The sequence below is a fragment of the Diabrotica undecimpunctata genome, chromosome 4 (assembly GCF_040954645.1).
Source record: "Diabrotica undecimpunctata isolate CICGRU chromosome 4, icDiaUnde3, whole genome shotgun sequence".
NCBI lineage: Eukaryota > Metazoa > Arthropoda > Insecta > Coleoptera > Chrysomelidae > Diabrotica > Diabrotica undecimpunctata.
The window spans coordinates 86,735,650-86,754,515 of record NC_092806.1 but is presented as its reverse complement, the minus strand read 5'-3'; the positions used below and the strand labels follow the sequence as shown (position 1 = coordinate 86,754,515).

At 33.8% G+C, this 18,866-nt stretch overlaps 1 protein-coding gene across 1 annotated transcript in view; it reads left to right on the top strand.

The window, feature by feature from the left end:
* sws (patatin like phospholipase domain containing sws) overlaps positions 1-18,421 on the top strand; it is a 1,321,526-nt gene extending 1,303,105 nt beyond the window's left edge. The window contains exon 23 of the mRNA XM_072529876.1: positions 18,121-18,421. Coding sequence (XP_072385977.1) covers positions 18,121-18,237 — 117 coding nt within the window. The 3' untranslated portion in view covers positions 18,238-18,421. The remainder of the gene's footprint in view (positions 1-18,120) is intronic.
* The last annotated feature ends 445 nt before the right edge of the window (positions 18,422-18,866 follow it).

Sequence of the window (18,866 nt, the reverse complement as noted above, 5' to 3'; positions counted from 1 at the left end):
CTTTCTTGATGGTTACTGGGTAGTCATTGACATTGATAAGTCTCACAGGAATTTCTTTAGCCGCAGTCACCAATTCCTTTCCAATTATGATTCCTCGGCCAACCTCGTCGTCATGGTTCCAAGGCTCCATCATAACGGGTGTCCCTTCGTCCACAATTCCCTGTAGCCGCGCTACTATGATTGTTTCACTTCTCGCAGGCACGACTGTATCTTCTTTAACGGCTGCTTGCATTGTGTTGTCATCATGTGGATGAAGAAATACCTCCTCGTTACCAACTTTGATTATCTTATTCTTAAAATCCAATTGGAATCCATGCGTATTCATTACGTCCATTCCTAATATAACATCCTCTTCGATGTCAGCAACTATAAAAGTATGGACGAACTTTTCTGCTCCAATTCCCAATTGTACCTGGATTTCTCCATGAATGTTGGCATTTTCACCTGTAGCGGTCCGAAGTCGCAACCTCGTTGGTAACAGTTTCTTACGGCTGTTAATAACTGTCGGGCGTATAATGGTTCTGGTCGCTCCGGTATCCACCAACAACGTATGCCTTCTACCATTTATTTCTCCATCTACGTAAACACTATCTTCACGACATTTCAAAGAGGCCATTAGTATAAGAGGGTCTTTGGAAAAGTTCCGGGTCGAAGTTTTCCGGGTCGAAGCTGCTCCCCTAAAGCCGACTCGTTCTGGCTTTCCTGATGGTGAGTTTCTTGATTTTATGGTCTTCGTTTTTTGCATGTAATACTTTTTATCATATTAACGAGCTGGTCACGTTTATCTTCATCTCCTTCCTCGTTTACAGTCCTAACTTTACTGTACCCTCCAGAGGCCTGCGTAGCTGACTCGTATTCGAGGGCGGCGGATAAGACATCAACCAGCGTCTTGTGACGAGCTAATCGTAGTGTTCTCTGCATTTCATGATCACGAAGACCATCAATAAACGTTTGAACGGCCAACTTTTCCATCATGTGTTCGGGAGCTGTTGGATAAGCATATCGTACTAATCTGGCAATATCTACCTCATATTCTTGAAGAGCCTCATCTTTATTTTGTCTTCGATATTTAAGCTGCGACTGATATACATGCTCCAAATGTTCGTGGCCATATCGCATATTTAACCTCTTCTTTAGTTGTTCGAAATCATCCGTCTCCTCTACGGCTATGGTCTGAAGTACATCTAAGGCATCTTCCCGAAGAGCGATAGTCAGGTTTACAGCCTTTTCTTTTTCAGACCATCCATTTGCTCTTGCGGCTGATTCGAACTGTTTCATGTAGTTGTTCCATAATGATTTTCCATCGAAAGTTGGGACTTTCACATGAACAGAACCTCCACTTCCTTCAAATTTCGGCCGTGTTTCCAACTTACATTTCGTCTCTTCTTCTTTTGTCTCCACTGTAATTGGATTGTTTCCTCTCTCTGCTGTCCCTGTTTCTTCCATCTTCCTTTCCATCTCTTTAATCTTTTCTTCGAAGGCCGACATATCCGCAGCAATTTGGTTTTTTAACGAAGATATTCTATCGTCGGGGGCGGACATCTCAGAAGTTACTTTAGAGATGTTAGCAGAAACTTTACTTTACAGAAACTTTCGAAATATCGCCAGAAACTTTGTTCTCTAATGATGCGATGTCACCAGAGACTTTGGCTACATCAGAAGAAACTTTCGAAATATAGTCAGAAACTTGGTTCTCTAATTTCGAAATCGACTAGATGACAGCATCTTCAAATATATAAGTCTCTGGATCTAGACCATCTTGGTCCAAAGCTTTCGTTAGTCGTTGGACTAACTCAGCCTTTTTTCCAGTAGAAGCTAATTCTCTATCCTCGAGATGTCTTCTTAAATTCGTCACTGTGAGCTCATAAATCGTAGCCATTTTCACAATTTAAAAATAGTCACTTCGGAACAACACTTGTTATGATTACTATAAGTCTAATTTACTTTGATTTCACTTCCGACACCATTTGTTACGACTTTATTAATTCTAACTTATTATTTTGTTCTTATTTTAATTTATTAAAATAACACGATAATTTATATCAATTTATTAAACCACTGTACAACAATTTATTTGACGAATAATTCGACTTCCGACTTCATTGTCGTTTGAATACTCTGTACCAAGGCCAACATTTTGAATTTTTCTCCACCATGATTGTCTGAGATGAAACCTACATCCTTTTATTTTCGTAGATGGAAACACTTCACTTACAGCTGCATGGATCGCTTTTTCGAAATCGGCATACACAACCTTGGGACTAAAATTTTAGTTCAATTTTTGACACTCCGTCTTTAAACAATTTAAGGCAGTCACATATGAGTTTGTTAACTTATTTGAAAGCAAAAAGAATGCCAACGGCACATAGTGTCCATTTTCGAGTCCGTAAGCTGTAGATAGTTGAATAAAAAATTTAGTGCAGTATTTAAAAGTTCCATAAATTGTTTCTAATTTACTTAAAAATGTTAAGTTAGATACACAAGAAAAAGCAACAAATTTTTTTACCGGATCATTTTTCAATAAAAATTGTTCTTTTTGGTTGGTTGTCACTTCCACGGAGTTTAACGAATCATGTACTTCCTGCGCGCACTTCGGAATTTTCCACAGTAAGACTTTTAGTGCCTGTTTGTTTAATTTCGCTGTGTATCAACTTCAATGGTTTTTCACACAAATCATCCATTGCCTTCCGCTTAACACTATTACTTAATTTTTGCCAGTTTAACACTGTTTTTGATAAACTTTTATGGGTATGGTTATGACTACATTCGACTACACTGTTACAAATATTTAAAGTTTTAACAAATGCTTTGCAACTTTTTTTTACACACTGCCAATGTTTGATATTATTAGCAAGCATTTTATGGAAGTTATACTTGTAATTGTCAATAACTAACATTGACTTGCCCTTTTCACTTACTTCAGATTTGTCAATCATGAACTAGGTATAACGACATTTAATATAACTAAATTAATAATGTTAAGATTCGCACCATTCGTATTTCTTATCATAAAATTTCAGGTAGACTACTAATTACCTACCAATCTTTTCAAAGAAATATATTAATTGCAACTTCTGATACGGAATAACTCAATCAAATATTGAACAAGGAAATATGAGCTCTAACATATTAATACTTTAGTGATATTATCGCTATAATTTTGATATTTTTTTAAGTAAGAAGTAGTGTTATGTAGTAGCATTGTTTAAAAAAGACTCATCGTTTTTTAAACAATGATGGTAGTTTTGTATTAATAGGTAAATACAAAGTTTGAGAAGACATTATTCAAATATCTTTTCTAAGAAATATATGGCCGGAGCGAATTTACCTGTACCCCTTTTCTGTGGGGTATTAAAATCTGACCGCGGGAGCGAACTAGTATACACCCACTTGCTTGTACGAATTGTTGGAATAATATTTCGACTAATAGAGGGTTGAGAGTTCGAGTTTTTGGAGGTCTTGGGACTTGAATAAAAAAGGAACAAAACATTTTTTCGAGTTTTTGAGTTTTTTTTTTAAAGATTTTTAAAACATTTTTATAAACAATTTACTAAACTAAACGAATTTTTTTGGAAATGCAATTTATATGACATACTTTACCGTTTAATATAGCAATGATGAATACTGCATGGAAATAGTTCGTGTGTATTATTATTTCTACGATAATAGTTCTTTCGCAAGTTTGGAGAACTTTTTGATTATGTAAAAAATCAGAAGACTACACTTTTCAGCAACTAGTACTAGAAGAAAAGATAGAGGGTAAGAGAGGTCTAGGACGTAAAAAGATGTCATGGTTGCGTAGTATTCGTCAATTGACAGGAATACACCGTTACTAAATGCTTCGCAATGCTTCTAAAATGAAATAATTTAATCCTGACTTTCTAACATATTACCTGACAAGACAATGTACGTGGACGCCTACGCACAAATGCATGGCACCTCAAGAAGAAGAATTATTTCTGTGTTGATTTTGTTCTATTTAGCTGTTCTCAAGAGGAGATAAAAAACGAAATATTGCATACACGTGGTATGGTAACGTTTTAATCTCTTATTCTGCCCCGTTTTGTAACTCTACAACTTTTTCTTAAAAATTCCATATATATTGTCTTTATTTTTTAACTAGGAAAAAATAAGTATCCTTTTTAGCTAATAAAAAAATATTGCCGTTCAAATTAGTTTGTGAAATGCTAAAACTGTAGTTTGTAAATAACTTTATTTTTTGCACTAGTTTCAACGGCAGCTAAGCTGGCATGGTTATGAGATGTCCACCACACCTTAAAAATAACATGTAGATTATTTGGTAATTGAATTTGTATATATGTAGTCAGTAGTTTTACTAGACACGCTTTTAGTCTTTTTTGAATATTTTTTGCTTAGTTATAAATATAGCACAGCTTCAGTAGTTAGTATGTTTTGATACTAAAACATTAATGTAATTAACATATTTATTTCTGGTAATGTCTATGTAGGCCTGTAGTTCATTCCCTGTTTATTGCATTAAAAAGAATTCGAAAAAAGTAACCGCTACAAATAATTTCATTTGAAAATGCACATACTGATAAATTTAAAAGAACACAGGCATATTTTAAATTTTTTGTTTTGTTTTGTAGCAGATTTGCAATAAAGTTTTACAAGAAAACGTTAAAAGTTAAAGTTAACTAAATTGCGAGAAAACACAAATAGTATAATTGTAAAAACCAGTTCGATATTTTAAAACGTGTAACAAAGTAATTACCTGGGTGCCAATTGTTTAACAATAAATCGGATCAAACGGACAACAATAAATGATTATTTATCACCTTTATTAATGGTCTAACTCATTCTGTCATATCCATATTCAAAAATGTTCCTAATATTAGTATAGCTAAATATAATACCATGAACAGCAAACAACTATTTTCAAAAATCAAAGACCCAGTACCAACCTTTATAAAAGTAATGTTGTTTATGGAATACCGTGTCTAGGATGTCAAAATAGCTACATTGGCCAAACATCACAATGGCTAAAACAACGCATCACACAACATAAAAGTGATTGCCACTTGGGCAAAAATACTTGAGCAGTAGTTGAGCACTATGAAAACACTGGTCATATGCTAGACTATAACAAAGCTCACATTTTGGCACAGACTGATGACTACAAAAGTAGATTATTTCTTGAGATTTATTACATTAACAAAAATAAAAACACTTTAAATTATAAAACGGACACTGGACAGTTAAGTAACATATTATATTGTAATATATTGAACAAAATTTATAAATATTCAAAATAGCCAACATTCACCTTAATAACAACTAATCTTAATAATTCATCAAAGAAATATCATTCTTCTAACGTTTCTTTTATTGTTATTTTTATTTTTACATTTGAAGTAATTTTTAATTTTTTATCGTATTGCTGTAACGAACGTGCTTAAGACAATTTAATCTTGTCATTCAATATTTCAAATACTTCAATGTCAGTTTTTATTTGCGAAATCTTTTAATTTCTGTGAGTGTTTTTAAATGTATTTGTACGCCATTTTTTGTAATGTTCAAATTGTTTCAGTTTATTCCCGAGGAAGCTATCAAATAAATAGCGAAATATTGAGTATCTTAGAAAAAAAGAAATATTTTCATTAGAGACCACTTTACCCGATAATTCCAACGTATTTATAAATTATATTTTTTTTTGGTCGAAATAATCACTTCTATATATATATATATATATATATATATATATATATATATATATATATATATATATATATATATATAATGGGTTGGACATCCGAAGTCCATATTTTAATTTTACCTGGATTTGGCTTAATTTCTCATATTGTAAGACAAGGAAGAAGAAATAAAGAAGCTTTTGGGACATTAGGAATAATTTACGCTATAATAGCAATTGGGTTACTTGGATTTATTGTATGGGCCCATCATATATTTACTGTTGGAATAGATGTTGACACACGGGCATATTTTACCTCTGCTACAATAATTATTGCAGATATGTGGGGAAAGAAACAGAAAAATGGAACAATGTCATCGGACCTTATGGGGAGGAAAAACTAAACAAAAATGGAAAATTACTACTCGAATTCTGTCTAGACAATAACCTGGTGATTATGAACACACACTTCCAACATAAAAGAATACACAAGATCACAAGAGAAGTCAAATCAAGAGACGAACAATCAATTATAGACTATACTATAGTGCAAAAAACAGAGAAGAACTGGATAAGAGACGTAAGGGTAAAAAGGAGTTATGAAATTGGTAGTGACCACTATCTACTAGAAACCACATTCAAAAGCAAAAGAAAAGAAATAAAAAGAAATGAGAACATAAACAGAAAACACAAAGAAATAATGAAAATTTATAAACTAAGGGAAGAAACAACGAGAATAAGATACTCAGAAGGACTAGAGAAAGAGATGGACAATGAACATGAAATAACAGAAACAATAGAAGAAGAATGGGGAAAATTTAAAAATGCGATGATAAAAACAGCTAAATCAATATGTGGAACCACAAGAAATAACAACAGAGGGAAACGAACATCTTGGTGGAACGATGAAGTGAAAAGAGAAATAAAAGAAAAGAAGAAATTATGGAAAGAATACATCCAAGACAAAACACAACAAAAATATGAAAATTATAAGAGACAAAGAACAAAAGTTAAAGAGATAGTTAAGAAAGAGAAAAAGAAAAGTTGGGAAAAATTCGGGGAAAAAATGGAAGAAAACAGCAAAGAAAACGTAAAATTATTTTACAAAACACTGAAAAACCTAAGAAACAACAAAGAAACGAAACTGAAACAAATAATGAACAAGGAAGGAACAATAATAAACGACGATAAGACAATAATGGAAAGATGGAGGGAACATTTTCAGCTGATACTGAATGGAAATCAAGCGAATACAATGGAGAAGGAAAGCCACAACAGGAGAGTATCCATGAAAAACACGGAAAATCCAGAAACTATAGAAAAAGAAGAACTGGAAGAAGCAATAAGAAAGATAAAGATTGGAAAAGCACCAGGAAGCGATGAAGTAGCACCAGAAATGATGAAATATATAGGAGTAAAAGCAAAAGAAAAATTGTTATACATATATAACCTAATATGGAAGAGAAAAGTAATACCCAGAGAATGGACAAATGCAGTAATTATACCTATATACAAGAAAGGAAACACAAGATACTGTAGGAACTATAGAGGTATATCACTACTATGTGTAGCAGCAAAAGTATACGAAACCATAATAGAAAGGAAAATTAGAAAAGAAATAGAACATAAATTAGAGGATGTACAAAGTGGATTCAGGAAAGGACACAACACACAAGACCATATATTCACCATGCAACAAGTAATAGAAAAAGCTTTAAAGAAAAATAAAGAAATACATCTGAGCCTTATAGACATGAAAAAAGCATTCGACTCAGTCAAAAGAAAAGATATATGGGAAAGCCTAAAGAAGAAACAAGTAAGTGAAGAACTGATAGAAGCAACAAAGAGTATATACATGAAAACAACAAATACAGTAAGAATGTTAAATATACAGTCAGAACCATTTGAAACAACCCAAGGAGTTAGACAAGGGGGAAGTCTCAGCCCAGTACTATTCATAAATGTAATAGATGAGATAGTGAAAGAATGTAAGAAAACATTCAAGAAATACTGCATCGGTTGGAACAAAATGCAAATAATAAATGCTGAGATGTGTATATTTGCAGACGACATAGTATTAATTGCGGAAACTGCAGAAAAACTGAAATACAACTTAGAGAAATGGAACCTAGAAGCAAGCAAATACAACTTAAACGTAAACAAAGAGAAGACTCAAATAATGAAAATATCAAGGAAACAAGGGACGGAAGATCAAATAGAAGTAATGATAGACCAACAAAAAATAATACAGACAAATTCATACAAATACTTAGGAACAGTAATCAACAACAAAGGAGACATCGAGGATAATCTTAACAACAGAATGGAAAACACAGGAAAACTATTCCAAGCACTAAATAGAGGATTCCTTAATAACAAAGAAATATCAACAAAGACCAAGATGACAATATACAAAACAATATATAGACCTACAGTGACATATGGAGCAGAAAATTGGATATTAAACAAAAGACATCAGAGCAGAATTCAGGCAGCAGAGATGAAATAAATCAGAAGAACGATAGGAGTAAAAAGAACTGATAGAATCAGAAATGAAGAAATAAGAGAAAGACTCAAAATCAAACCGATACTCGAGTCAATCAAAGAGAAAAAATTGGCATGGTTCGGACATCTAACCCGGATGGACAATAATAGACAAGTAAAAAGAGTGTGGGACGCCAAACCAATAGGGAAGAACAGAAGAGGAAGACCCATTAAAGAATGGAACAGTGACATCTCGCAGATACTGCAGAGTAAGGGTAAGACTTGGCAGGAAGCAACACAGATGGCATCCAATAGGAAGGAATGGAGAAAGTTCGTTAAGAGCTAGGACACCTCAGAAGACTGTCAAATATTGTAATTTAATTAATTGTATTGTAAACGGCCCAACACCGAAAGGTACAAATGGGTTCTACTGATTAAGTAAAGTATTTATTATATATATATATATATATATATATATATATATATATATATATATATATATATATATATATATATATATATATATATATATTAAAGTGTCGAGATATTGCGAGTTAAAAGGTAAAATTTAATTCAATCTGATTTTTTTTGTTTATTTATATGTTCACCTTATGTAATCGCCAAAGGTCCCAAAGTATATATATTCTCGAATGGAATTGGTTTGAACTGGTTATTTTTTTTTTCAATTAGTTACTAGATTTGTAGTGCACTTTTTGAGAGTGAGCTATAGGCCTAATGTATATGTTAATATATAAAGTTATTTATATATATATATACATATATATATATATATATGTATATATATATATATATATACATATATATATATATATATATATATATATATATGTATATATATATATATATATATATATATATATATATATATATATATATAAAGAATTTTATTACAGCACTTGAATGCATGATCTAAAAGATTTTCATGATTTCAAATTTTTATATTGTATAAATATGTAATAAGAAGACCTAGAAATCAGTGAAATGAGATAGCCAGAGAGAATTTGTTTAAAGGACGACAGCGTAGTATCTTACTCCGCCAACAGTTGACACATATTACAGAAATTGTGTAAGAATAGTAGTAACTACAGAATTAAATAAATACGTGACCTACTTTGTACCAATTTCAGAATAATATTTAGCCAGAATAACACTCAAGTATTTAAAACAGACATCTTACAAATAAATAAAATGACCACAGAAAAGAAATATGATAAACATGCAAAGCTTTCTGAGCAAACATGTGACATTCTACAAGTAAAAGAAAACACTTATGGATGTCCATGAGAAGGTCATTATAGTCTTGGAAACCGTAATGACTGCGGATAAAAATTATTCGAATTCTGTGAAGACAATGAGATGATCCTTACAAACACCTGGTGTAAACTACCCAAACGACGCTTACATTCTTAGAAAGACTCATTTAATGTTGGCAGAAAATCAAGCGATATGTTGCATCAGAGATACAAGCGATATGTTCTGATGTTCTCTACAAAGCACGCAGATTCTCAAATTGAAGTTGGAAATCATCGTGGACAAACAAAGAAAAAGCCTAAAATGATATTTGTCTACAACCAAGGAAAATTTTCCGTTGATCAGTCAGATCAAATGACATCATACCAATCACCACTTAGAAAAACCATTAAGTGGTATATAAAATTGGAGTTTGAGATCTTGCTGAATACTGCTATGGTAAATGCATGGATGATTTTCAAAGAAGTCGAACATGTTGATACAGGTATCCTCGAATTTCGAATATCTTGCATATGCATTATGCAATTCGAGGCCTCCTCCGCTAACAGTTGAAGTCGCCACGCCAAGCAGAAATCGTCGTTCACGGCATGAAATATCTGAAAAAGAGGTAAAGAAACGAAAACCGTGTCAGTCGTGTTACAAGGCAGCAAAACAAAGTCAAGGCTGCAAAGTAGCAAGGAATTTAAAAAGGATTCGAACTTACTGCAATGGGTGTAAAGGAGAGCCCCATCTATGCATTGAGTGTTTCGACAAAAAACACGCTATGGTATGGAGTGATGTCTTACAAATTTAGTATTTTTATTCTTTTTTATAGTTTTTCACATTTTTCCATAATAAAAACTGCCATTTATGTGTATATATTAGTGTACTCTTTTATTTGATATTTCTTAGTCGTTAAATCAGTACGCAAGAAACTGGCCGTGCGCAACGTTTCTTCCGGCTCGGTCACTTTACATGATCAATACTATTAGATGTCAAGAATCTAGCATGTGAGACACAAAAAACTGACTCGGTCATATTGTCCGAGCTGGCGTGGGCATGAAAAAAATTTCTCGGTTATATTGACCAAGCCGGTGTTATATTGTGTGAAAGCTACTTTCTCGGTCATATTGACCAAGCCGGCAGTGAACGAGTTAAATAATAAAATGAATATATCATACAGTAACAACAAAATATACATATATTTGACCACAAACATACTATCACTTAATTTGAAAAATATACTGAAGAAGAAGAGATTCCCGTAAATTTGAAAGCTAATAAATATAGTATATGTATGTTGTCTGTTTGTATACCTGGCAGTGAATCGTCAAACGGACCATAGGAAACTCGATCAGAAATTTCTGTTAAAAACTGTTGAATTTCTGCTTCCCTAATTATTTTACATAAAAAATCATGAGATAATATTTGAACACTGAAAATTTTGCAAAAATATATTTGACAGAGTATTGTTGCTAAAGTTAGACCACACGTAGTGCAGTATGTGTATACAGGGTTGCGTTCGGTCACAATGAAGTTAGATATTAATAATATTTGAATATTTTTATTTTATGATTTATTGTTTAAAAAATAATAAAGTTGATAAAATATACGCAGTTAAGAAGAATATAGTTAGCAATAATAAAGGTGTTTTATTCAGGCAATAGTTCGAGTACTGCAAGATCTTTATTTTGCGTAAGATATTCTAATACACCAATTTCAAATTACACAACATTTTAAAGGATTTTAAAAAATATACGAATAAAACTTACTTACATTAAATATCTTACAATGTCCAACAAAATAAACAAAGGCAGTTTTCGCACTAAACGGTATACTCAAGATTGAAGGAGACCTATGAAACGCATTCAAGCATAAAAACCAAACTGTTTAATTATTATTCGTAGACAGGGCAGATAAAATTCATTTTCATTCATTAAAAGTCATTTATCGAGATTTTCATACATCTCACATTCTCACAACCTCGTCTCAATTTAATTCTGCTACTCATTCTACTGCTTGGGAAGCATTCGGTAAACTGAACTATATACTCAGAAATCAACAAATTCAATTACATCTTAGATCTAAAGTTTTTGATACATGCATTATTCCGATATTAACTTATGCGGCACAAACATGGACAATCACAAAAAAGAATATGAATATACTTAGAGTCACTCAACACGCGATGGAAAGAGCAATGCTAGGTATATCACTTAAGGACAAGAAAACAAACACATGGATAAGACAGAAAACCAAAGTCACTGATGTGGTGCAAAAATCATTAAAGTTGAAATGGGAATACGCTGGACATGTAGCTAGGAGCGATCTAAACAAATGGCACAGATCAATTTTAACCTGGAGACCATACCAACACAAAAGACCCAGAGGCAGACCTCCTATGAGATGGACAGTTGATCTGAAAAGGACTGCCGGGAAAAATTGGCTACAAGTAGCGTACAATAAAAAACAATGGAAAGGAAGACTTGAAGAGGCTTATGTTCAGATGTGGACGTGAATGGCTAGACGAAGAAGAAGAAGAAGACTCATTCTACTCACTCTCGATCATGTCCTCGCCATTTTAATATTTCACACTCTTCTTCATTTTAACCAACCATCAAATAAATCTTGCTCCTTTAGTCAATCGTTTCTTCAATGACCAACATCAAGTGGAAACCTCAACCCTGCATTAGAGACGTCTCAAACCGGTCATTCTAGTTTGCTCCGACTTCTTTAATGAATTATACAACCACGTTTAAAGTTCTCGTCTGTTTTTATCCGCATGTTTGATACATATCAAATATGTCTTCGGCAATTTCCATAAAATTCGTATATGGATACATGCTCCATAGCCAATTTTATTTCGGACAGTTGTATTCGGCGTTTAGGGCTGTCTCGTAATAAGGTATTAAACCCTGTGGATCCACGTTCTGTCATATTAAACTGTGTGGTCGTTACGGTCCGATTTTCTGGACGAGATTATTGTAAGCGATCTCACTCATATTCGTGATCTGAAACTAGCAGATCACACATTTTTTCAACGAGGTCCTATAGACATGCTCGTAGGTGCTGAATTGGTTCTTCTTTTCTTAAAGTTTGGTCGAATTCTTGGCGAACCAAATCAGCCTATGGGCTTAGAAACCATTTTCGGTTATGTTCTACAACGGCTTATTCAAATTTTACTTCACATCTTTCGTTACGTCTATGGATACAAACATAGATCTTTTTCCACAAAAGTTTTGGTACAAAGTCGAAAATATATCTAAACATGTTAGTTTTGTCTTAACACGATCCAGCTCGTGAGGATATTTCTAAATCTTTAATTTTCAACATATCTAAACCTCTTAGTTTTGTCCCAACACGATTACGCTTGTGAGGATATTTCTAAGTCGTTAATTTTCCTAGAGTCAATAGGCAGATTTTTTGTTACGCTGCCGTTTCGACAACCCAATCCTCTTTATTTATTTTTTTTTTCGATTCTGTTACTTTCCAACATATTATACCGGTTCGGGAATCCGATTTTAAATCGCCTATTTCTTATTACTCTGCTAATTACGCAGTTTCTAAAAAAATTCGTTTGTTGTCTCTAAAATTCATACTAGCTTCGACGCCAGTCTACGAGTATATGGCGTTCGAGGTGTGTCTCTAATCGACACTTTTTATACTGATCCTAAAAGGGCATCTCGTTTCTATTACTTAATTTTCAATATTTTCGTTGTTGTTTCATTTGCGATATAAAGCAAACGTATTAACACATTAACTTAAACAAAGAATTTTGCAATTATCAAAGACTTCTCGGGAGTTCGGATTCTTCTAAACCTCTCCAAGAATCTTGTCTACGTACCGTGACTTACGGCACTTCGTCTTATTTCGCTTTAAAAACTTTTAACGAGTTAACCAATTCGGCAGCATCACGCTTTCCTACTGCCTCACAAGTGCTAAGCGACGTTTTCAATATCGATATATTAGGAAGTGATTTTCTTTTATATACTCGCTCTCTGCAGTTAGAGCTCATTCAGCTTTTAAAGCACGATTGTTTTGTGCTAGGCAAATGCGCCAGCAATCATCCCAGTCTAATTCAAAGCTTTGGTTCAGCATTATTACGTTACTAGGCCTAAAATGGGAGCCTAAAATGGGACCCTACGACTGACGTCTTGTCTTATTCTTCTCGTCCCTTTGACAAGCCTTGTACAAAGCGGGCTATTCGTTCGAAAATCAGTCTTATTTTTTTCTATCCTCTTGGTTTTATTTTACCATGTCTTTTTACTGATCAAACGTCTGCTACAACAGTTGTGGTAATCCAATATATCTTAGGATGATGAAACATCTGAACAGATTCAACAAACAACTGTATTTGTATGTGTTAAATTTTTAGTGTCTTTTCTATACAAGGTCATCTATCGCAAGATTGGAGTTCTTGGAAGCGGTAGTACTGATTGATCTAGTCACTTTTGCCAAAGAGTATCATTCAATCTTCATGTTTGGTGCGATTCGATAAGATTGGAGCTTTCGACAGCCGTCTGACTGATCTAGCTACTTTTCTCAAATAATCTCGTCCAATCTTGATGTTTGGTCTAATTCGACAAGAATGGCAGTCGTATTGCTGACTGATCTAGTCACTTTTGACAAATAGTCTCGTCCAATCTTCATGTTTGCCTGATTCGACACGATTGTAGTTCTTGGCAGGCGTATAGCTGGCTGATCTAGTCACTTTTGTCAAAGAGTCTCATCCAATTTTCATGTTTGGTCAGATTCGACGATTGCGCTCACTCGAGTTAAGTTTCTACCCATAAATTTCCAATCGTATTGGACACATACAAGAACTGATACCACGTTATTCTCATCTAATCAAAACACTTCAAATTGTGCTAGTCGTGATTTAACACTTGCACAGTTTTTACAATTTTCACCAAAATGGTATTTTTCTACAGTGAATCTCGTCGAAATATCATTACTTCCCGGCTATCGTCGAAGACTTTCTTCTTACAAGCAACGCCACGCTGAGATTTCGACGCTGTTTTTCTTGTCTTTCACACCTCACAGAATTCTTATAGGAAAAAGGGCCAACGGTATTCTCTTTGACACAGTCTCCCTAGTTGAGTAGGTCGAAAAATTCATTGCTAATTCGACGCTATTCTTCTTAACTCACGGCATTATAACGCGTTGTTAATCTGAGAACAGTTTCCTATGGCATCCAACAATGTCCGGTGGTCAAATATGCCCACCATTTTTATTCTTACTTCATTCTTTTATTATTATATCTATATTTTCATGTACATCTTTTACACTTATACTTTAGCTGTTTTTAAAAACAGTCGCTCCCGACTGTGCACATGGCACCCATCCATTTGATAACAAATTTCTTGTTAATTTGGAGTTACTTCTACAAGTCTCGGTAAAATCTCTTCTTGTAACAAGTCCGAAAACTTTTCTGAATTGAAATTTTCGTCGTAGAGAAATTATTCAATAATATTGTGTCTAAATATTCCTAACCAGACATATGTTTTTCGAAGATATTGGGTAATGTTAATAATATCCTCAAGCTTTCTTGTCGACAAAATCCTATAATTTTGAACACTTGATTCATTATTTAATGTAAACGTACATTAATCACTAAACAAAATGATTTTTAAAAATTGTCTGTCTGCATTAGCCCTCTCTAAAATTTTAGCCCTAACAAAATTCCGCTCGTTTCTCAGCATCTCCTTTTCTTAGTTCTTGATGACATTGAAATTTTTATGAACTGAAATTATTTCTTTTTAAAATTTTTAAGGCTGTGGAATTACGGACTTTTCTGCAATGATTCGAGAACTTATTGTAGAACTTTCAACTACTACTGTTAACACGCCGTATTAGTACGTTGGTTCGCGCTGCAATGATAAGTATATGGGAATTTGAAATTAGTGACCCCCTCAACAGGTATTACTGATTAATAGTACTCGCGGCCCTGCAAGTAATAAAACGTACTCGATATTGCCTAATACTTTGGTTGTTGATTTTTGTCCTTTATTTCTTTAACAATACAAGAAACTACTTCACAAGGACAAGGAGAATAATATAAATATAATACCGAAAAAAGTATTTGTATAGGAAATAGTATTTATATGTAAAACTAAGAGTACAAAATCGTACATTTGTGAAACTAGCTACAGATACGAATTTGTCACATTGAACACATTTCCAACTAGTTTGCGGTACTTTGGAAGTCGCGTACTTTCTGTTGAACTCTTCGGACAACTTCTTACAGCAAAATACGATCTGCTATGATTATTGGTTTCTACTTCTTCCTAAATATACTTTTCCCCCAGAGAAAGGTCTTTCGTTTGAGTTTATTTGCAGTAAATCTTTTCTATTAGAGCCCATTACTTTTTTATATAATATGAATGTGTTTAAAACTGCTGACCCCAGAAGAATTTCAATGGCCATTTTTCTATTGTTTTTCGAATACAGGAAGTATAACCCTTTATTTGGTCGGATAAATCTATGAAACTTTTATTTTATTTTTATTACAGTCGTTGACAATTTCTGGCCTTTCTTTCACAGTTCCATTTCTTGATGTTAATGGTAGCATTCTTTCCGTAAGTGGTGTTGACAACATCAAAACCTCAAGTTTATAACACACTTTACAACTACAACTACTGAGCCACTTTCTGCGCCAATTACCTGCCCCTTTTTTATAATATTTTTTGGATTTTCCTTTCGATTTATTCGCAAAGTACCAACAAGGTGTGTTTGTCTTTGTAAAAATTTATGCGCTAGTTCAATACTAGTGTAATAGTTCTCTATAAAAACAGTACGAATCCAGTCAAGAAGCCCGTTATAGAGTTATAAAACAACCGAAGTTGAAACAGTACACTATTACTTTTCTCGGTCCCACAATAGATTTTAAGGTCATACGTGTACCCATCTTCTATATACAATTTTAAGAATTTTACACCAAACTTATGCAATTTATTCTTTATAAATCGTGGGAAACATAGCCGACCATGAACGGGGACTAAAGTTTAAAGTTAGTCTTGTGAAAATATTTGCACTTTTATCGTTATACGTAAAATGCCAACTATTCACTAGTTCAAATTTGTTTTTGATATGACTTGTTTTATTTCATTGAAGTATAGGATATTAGTAGACCAATAAGAAGATAGTTTGGGCATTAGAGCAAGTCCAATCCAAATTTGTAGTCCCAAAAACAGTTTTATTTGATCTATATTGGTATCTTTCCAACTAAAACTACCCACTACTATTTGTGCGCAGTTACTGTCGCACGTACCGTACTTCGAAAGTGGGATCTCCGCTGTAAGGCTGACGACACTTTCAGAGCACTACCGTCTCTTATCTACATATATATTATCTCTGTCGTTGGTTCGGATGGTGTTTTTCTTCTTCTTTCTTTTTAATTACTGTTAAATGTAATTATGTATTCCATCCCTTCTTACTTCCCGTCATCTTCACGATCATCTTTCTCATACTTACAGGGTTCATACCTATTTCTCTACACATTCTGTTTCTCTCCACTGTCATGCATTGTGTGAGTAACAGTGTCAGAATATTCACAGTATAGGCATTTATGTGTATCTGTCTTTCTGAATTTATGAAGATATGTCCTGTCCTAAAACACCCATGTTCTGTGAGCACGTGCGATATACGTGAAGTAATCCAGTCGCCTGTGACAACAGTCCATCTAGCTCATCAATTTGATATTAGTAGTATCCCTGCACATTGGAGTTCCATCCCTTGTCTTTTCCGCTTACTCTTTCTTCTTCTTCCTTTGCCCTATCCGTTTCGGACGTTGGCTATTAACAAGGCTATTTTGACTTTGTTTACGGCACCTCTGAACAGTTCGGTCGATGTTAGTCCGAACCAGTGTCGCAGGTTATGCATCCATGAGTGTCGTCTTCTTCCCGGTCCCCTCCTACTGTCGATTCTTCCTTGGACTATTAACTGTAGCAGCCGGTACTTAGTATTCCTCATGACATGTCCGAAGTACTCAAGCTTCCGTTTCTTTACGGTGAAGATTATTTCTTTGCTTTTGCCTATTCTCTGCATTACTTCCACGTTAGTGATGTGGTCTGTCCAGGATATCCGAAGAATACGGCGATATATCCACAGCTCAAAGGATTCTAGTTTCTTCAGGGTGGCTTCCGTTGTGGTCCATGCCTCTGCTTCATAGAACAAGACCGGGAAGACATAACACTTGACCAGTCTTAATTTTAGTTCCATTGAGATTTTGCTTGTGAACCACTTTTTCATATTGTTGAACGCGTTTCGCGCTTTTTCAATTCGTGATCTTATTTCTGTTGACTGGTCCCATTTTGTGTTGACTCTGGTTCCAAGGTATGTGTATGTCTCCACTTGTTCTATTTTTCGGTTGTTTAATGTCAATTGCATCGGAGGTTGTTGTGTACTCTTTAGAATAAGAATAAAGAGAGAGAGAGAGGGAGGGAGGGGGGAGTTACTCAATTTGATTAGGGTGAAAAATTTGGATACCTGGGCCATATCCTGAGAGGAAAAAATACGGAATTCCTTAACTAATTATCCAAGGAAAGATTGAGAGTAAGAGAGAGAGAGAGAGAGAGAAACCGAGGTCTTGCTGTGTCTAACATGTTTAAAACTTGTTTATAGTGGTCTAAAATTGTTACATTCAAGAAATATTTTTAATATCAAATTTGTAACCAATTTATAAGTTAACTGATTTTTTTTTTCATTATATTTAATTCTTTTACATTTTACAGACTGAAAATATTATAGCCAGACGTACAGGAGGATCATTATCATTATCAGAAACTGAGTTGGAATCAGATGTAGATTTTGATGTTAACCAAAGAAAATTTGAAAAAGTATCACATTAGTGAAATAATCGTTATTAATATTGTTATTTAAACTAGATGCCAATTAAATATTTTTTTTTGTAATTACTTTTTGTTAAAAACCTCGGGAACTATATCACTTTATAAATTTATTTTCTAAAAGACATGTTAGATCTCGGTATAAAGATTTTGTATTAAGTAAAAATATATGAATTATTTGTTCCTATTCTTATCTTTATTTATACTAAAGTACAAACCTAGTGTCCTAATTTGAAGTGAATTTTTTTATAACAAAAATGTCGACTCAGAGAGAGATGGCTCAGAGTACTGACTGACTCATTTGAAGTGAATAATTTACTAGATCCGGATATTAGCTACACTACCCAGAGAAATATTTTAAACACAACTGAACACAAGATAAAATCGATCTAGGGTTTGAATTTTAATTCGCTAGTAAATCGGGTAGGCTATTGATCCCTACCTGAAAGGGTTAAGATGCTAGACAACCGGATTATACAAACAAATATGACAAATTGAAGATATTGCGTATGTATGTAATATTCATATAATGTTCTTATATAAATCCCGAATAAAGTACGTGCCTCCTAGTGGTTGGATACGAGCAACAATACATTGGCTATAGGTCAGTCCTTACAGTAGGGATCTTGGCC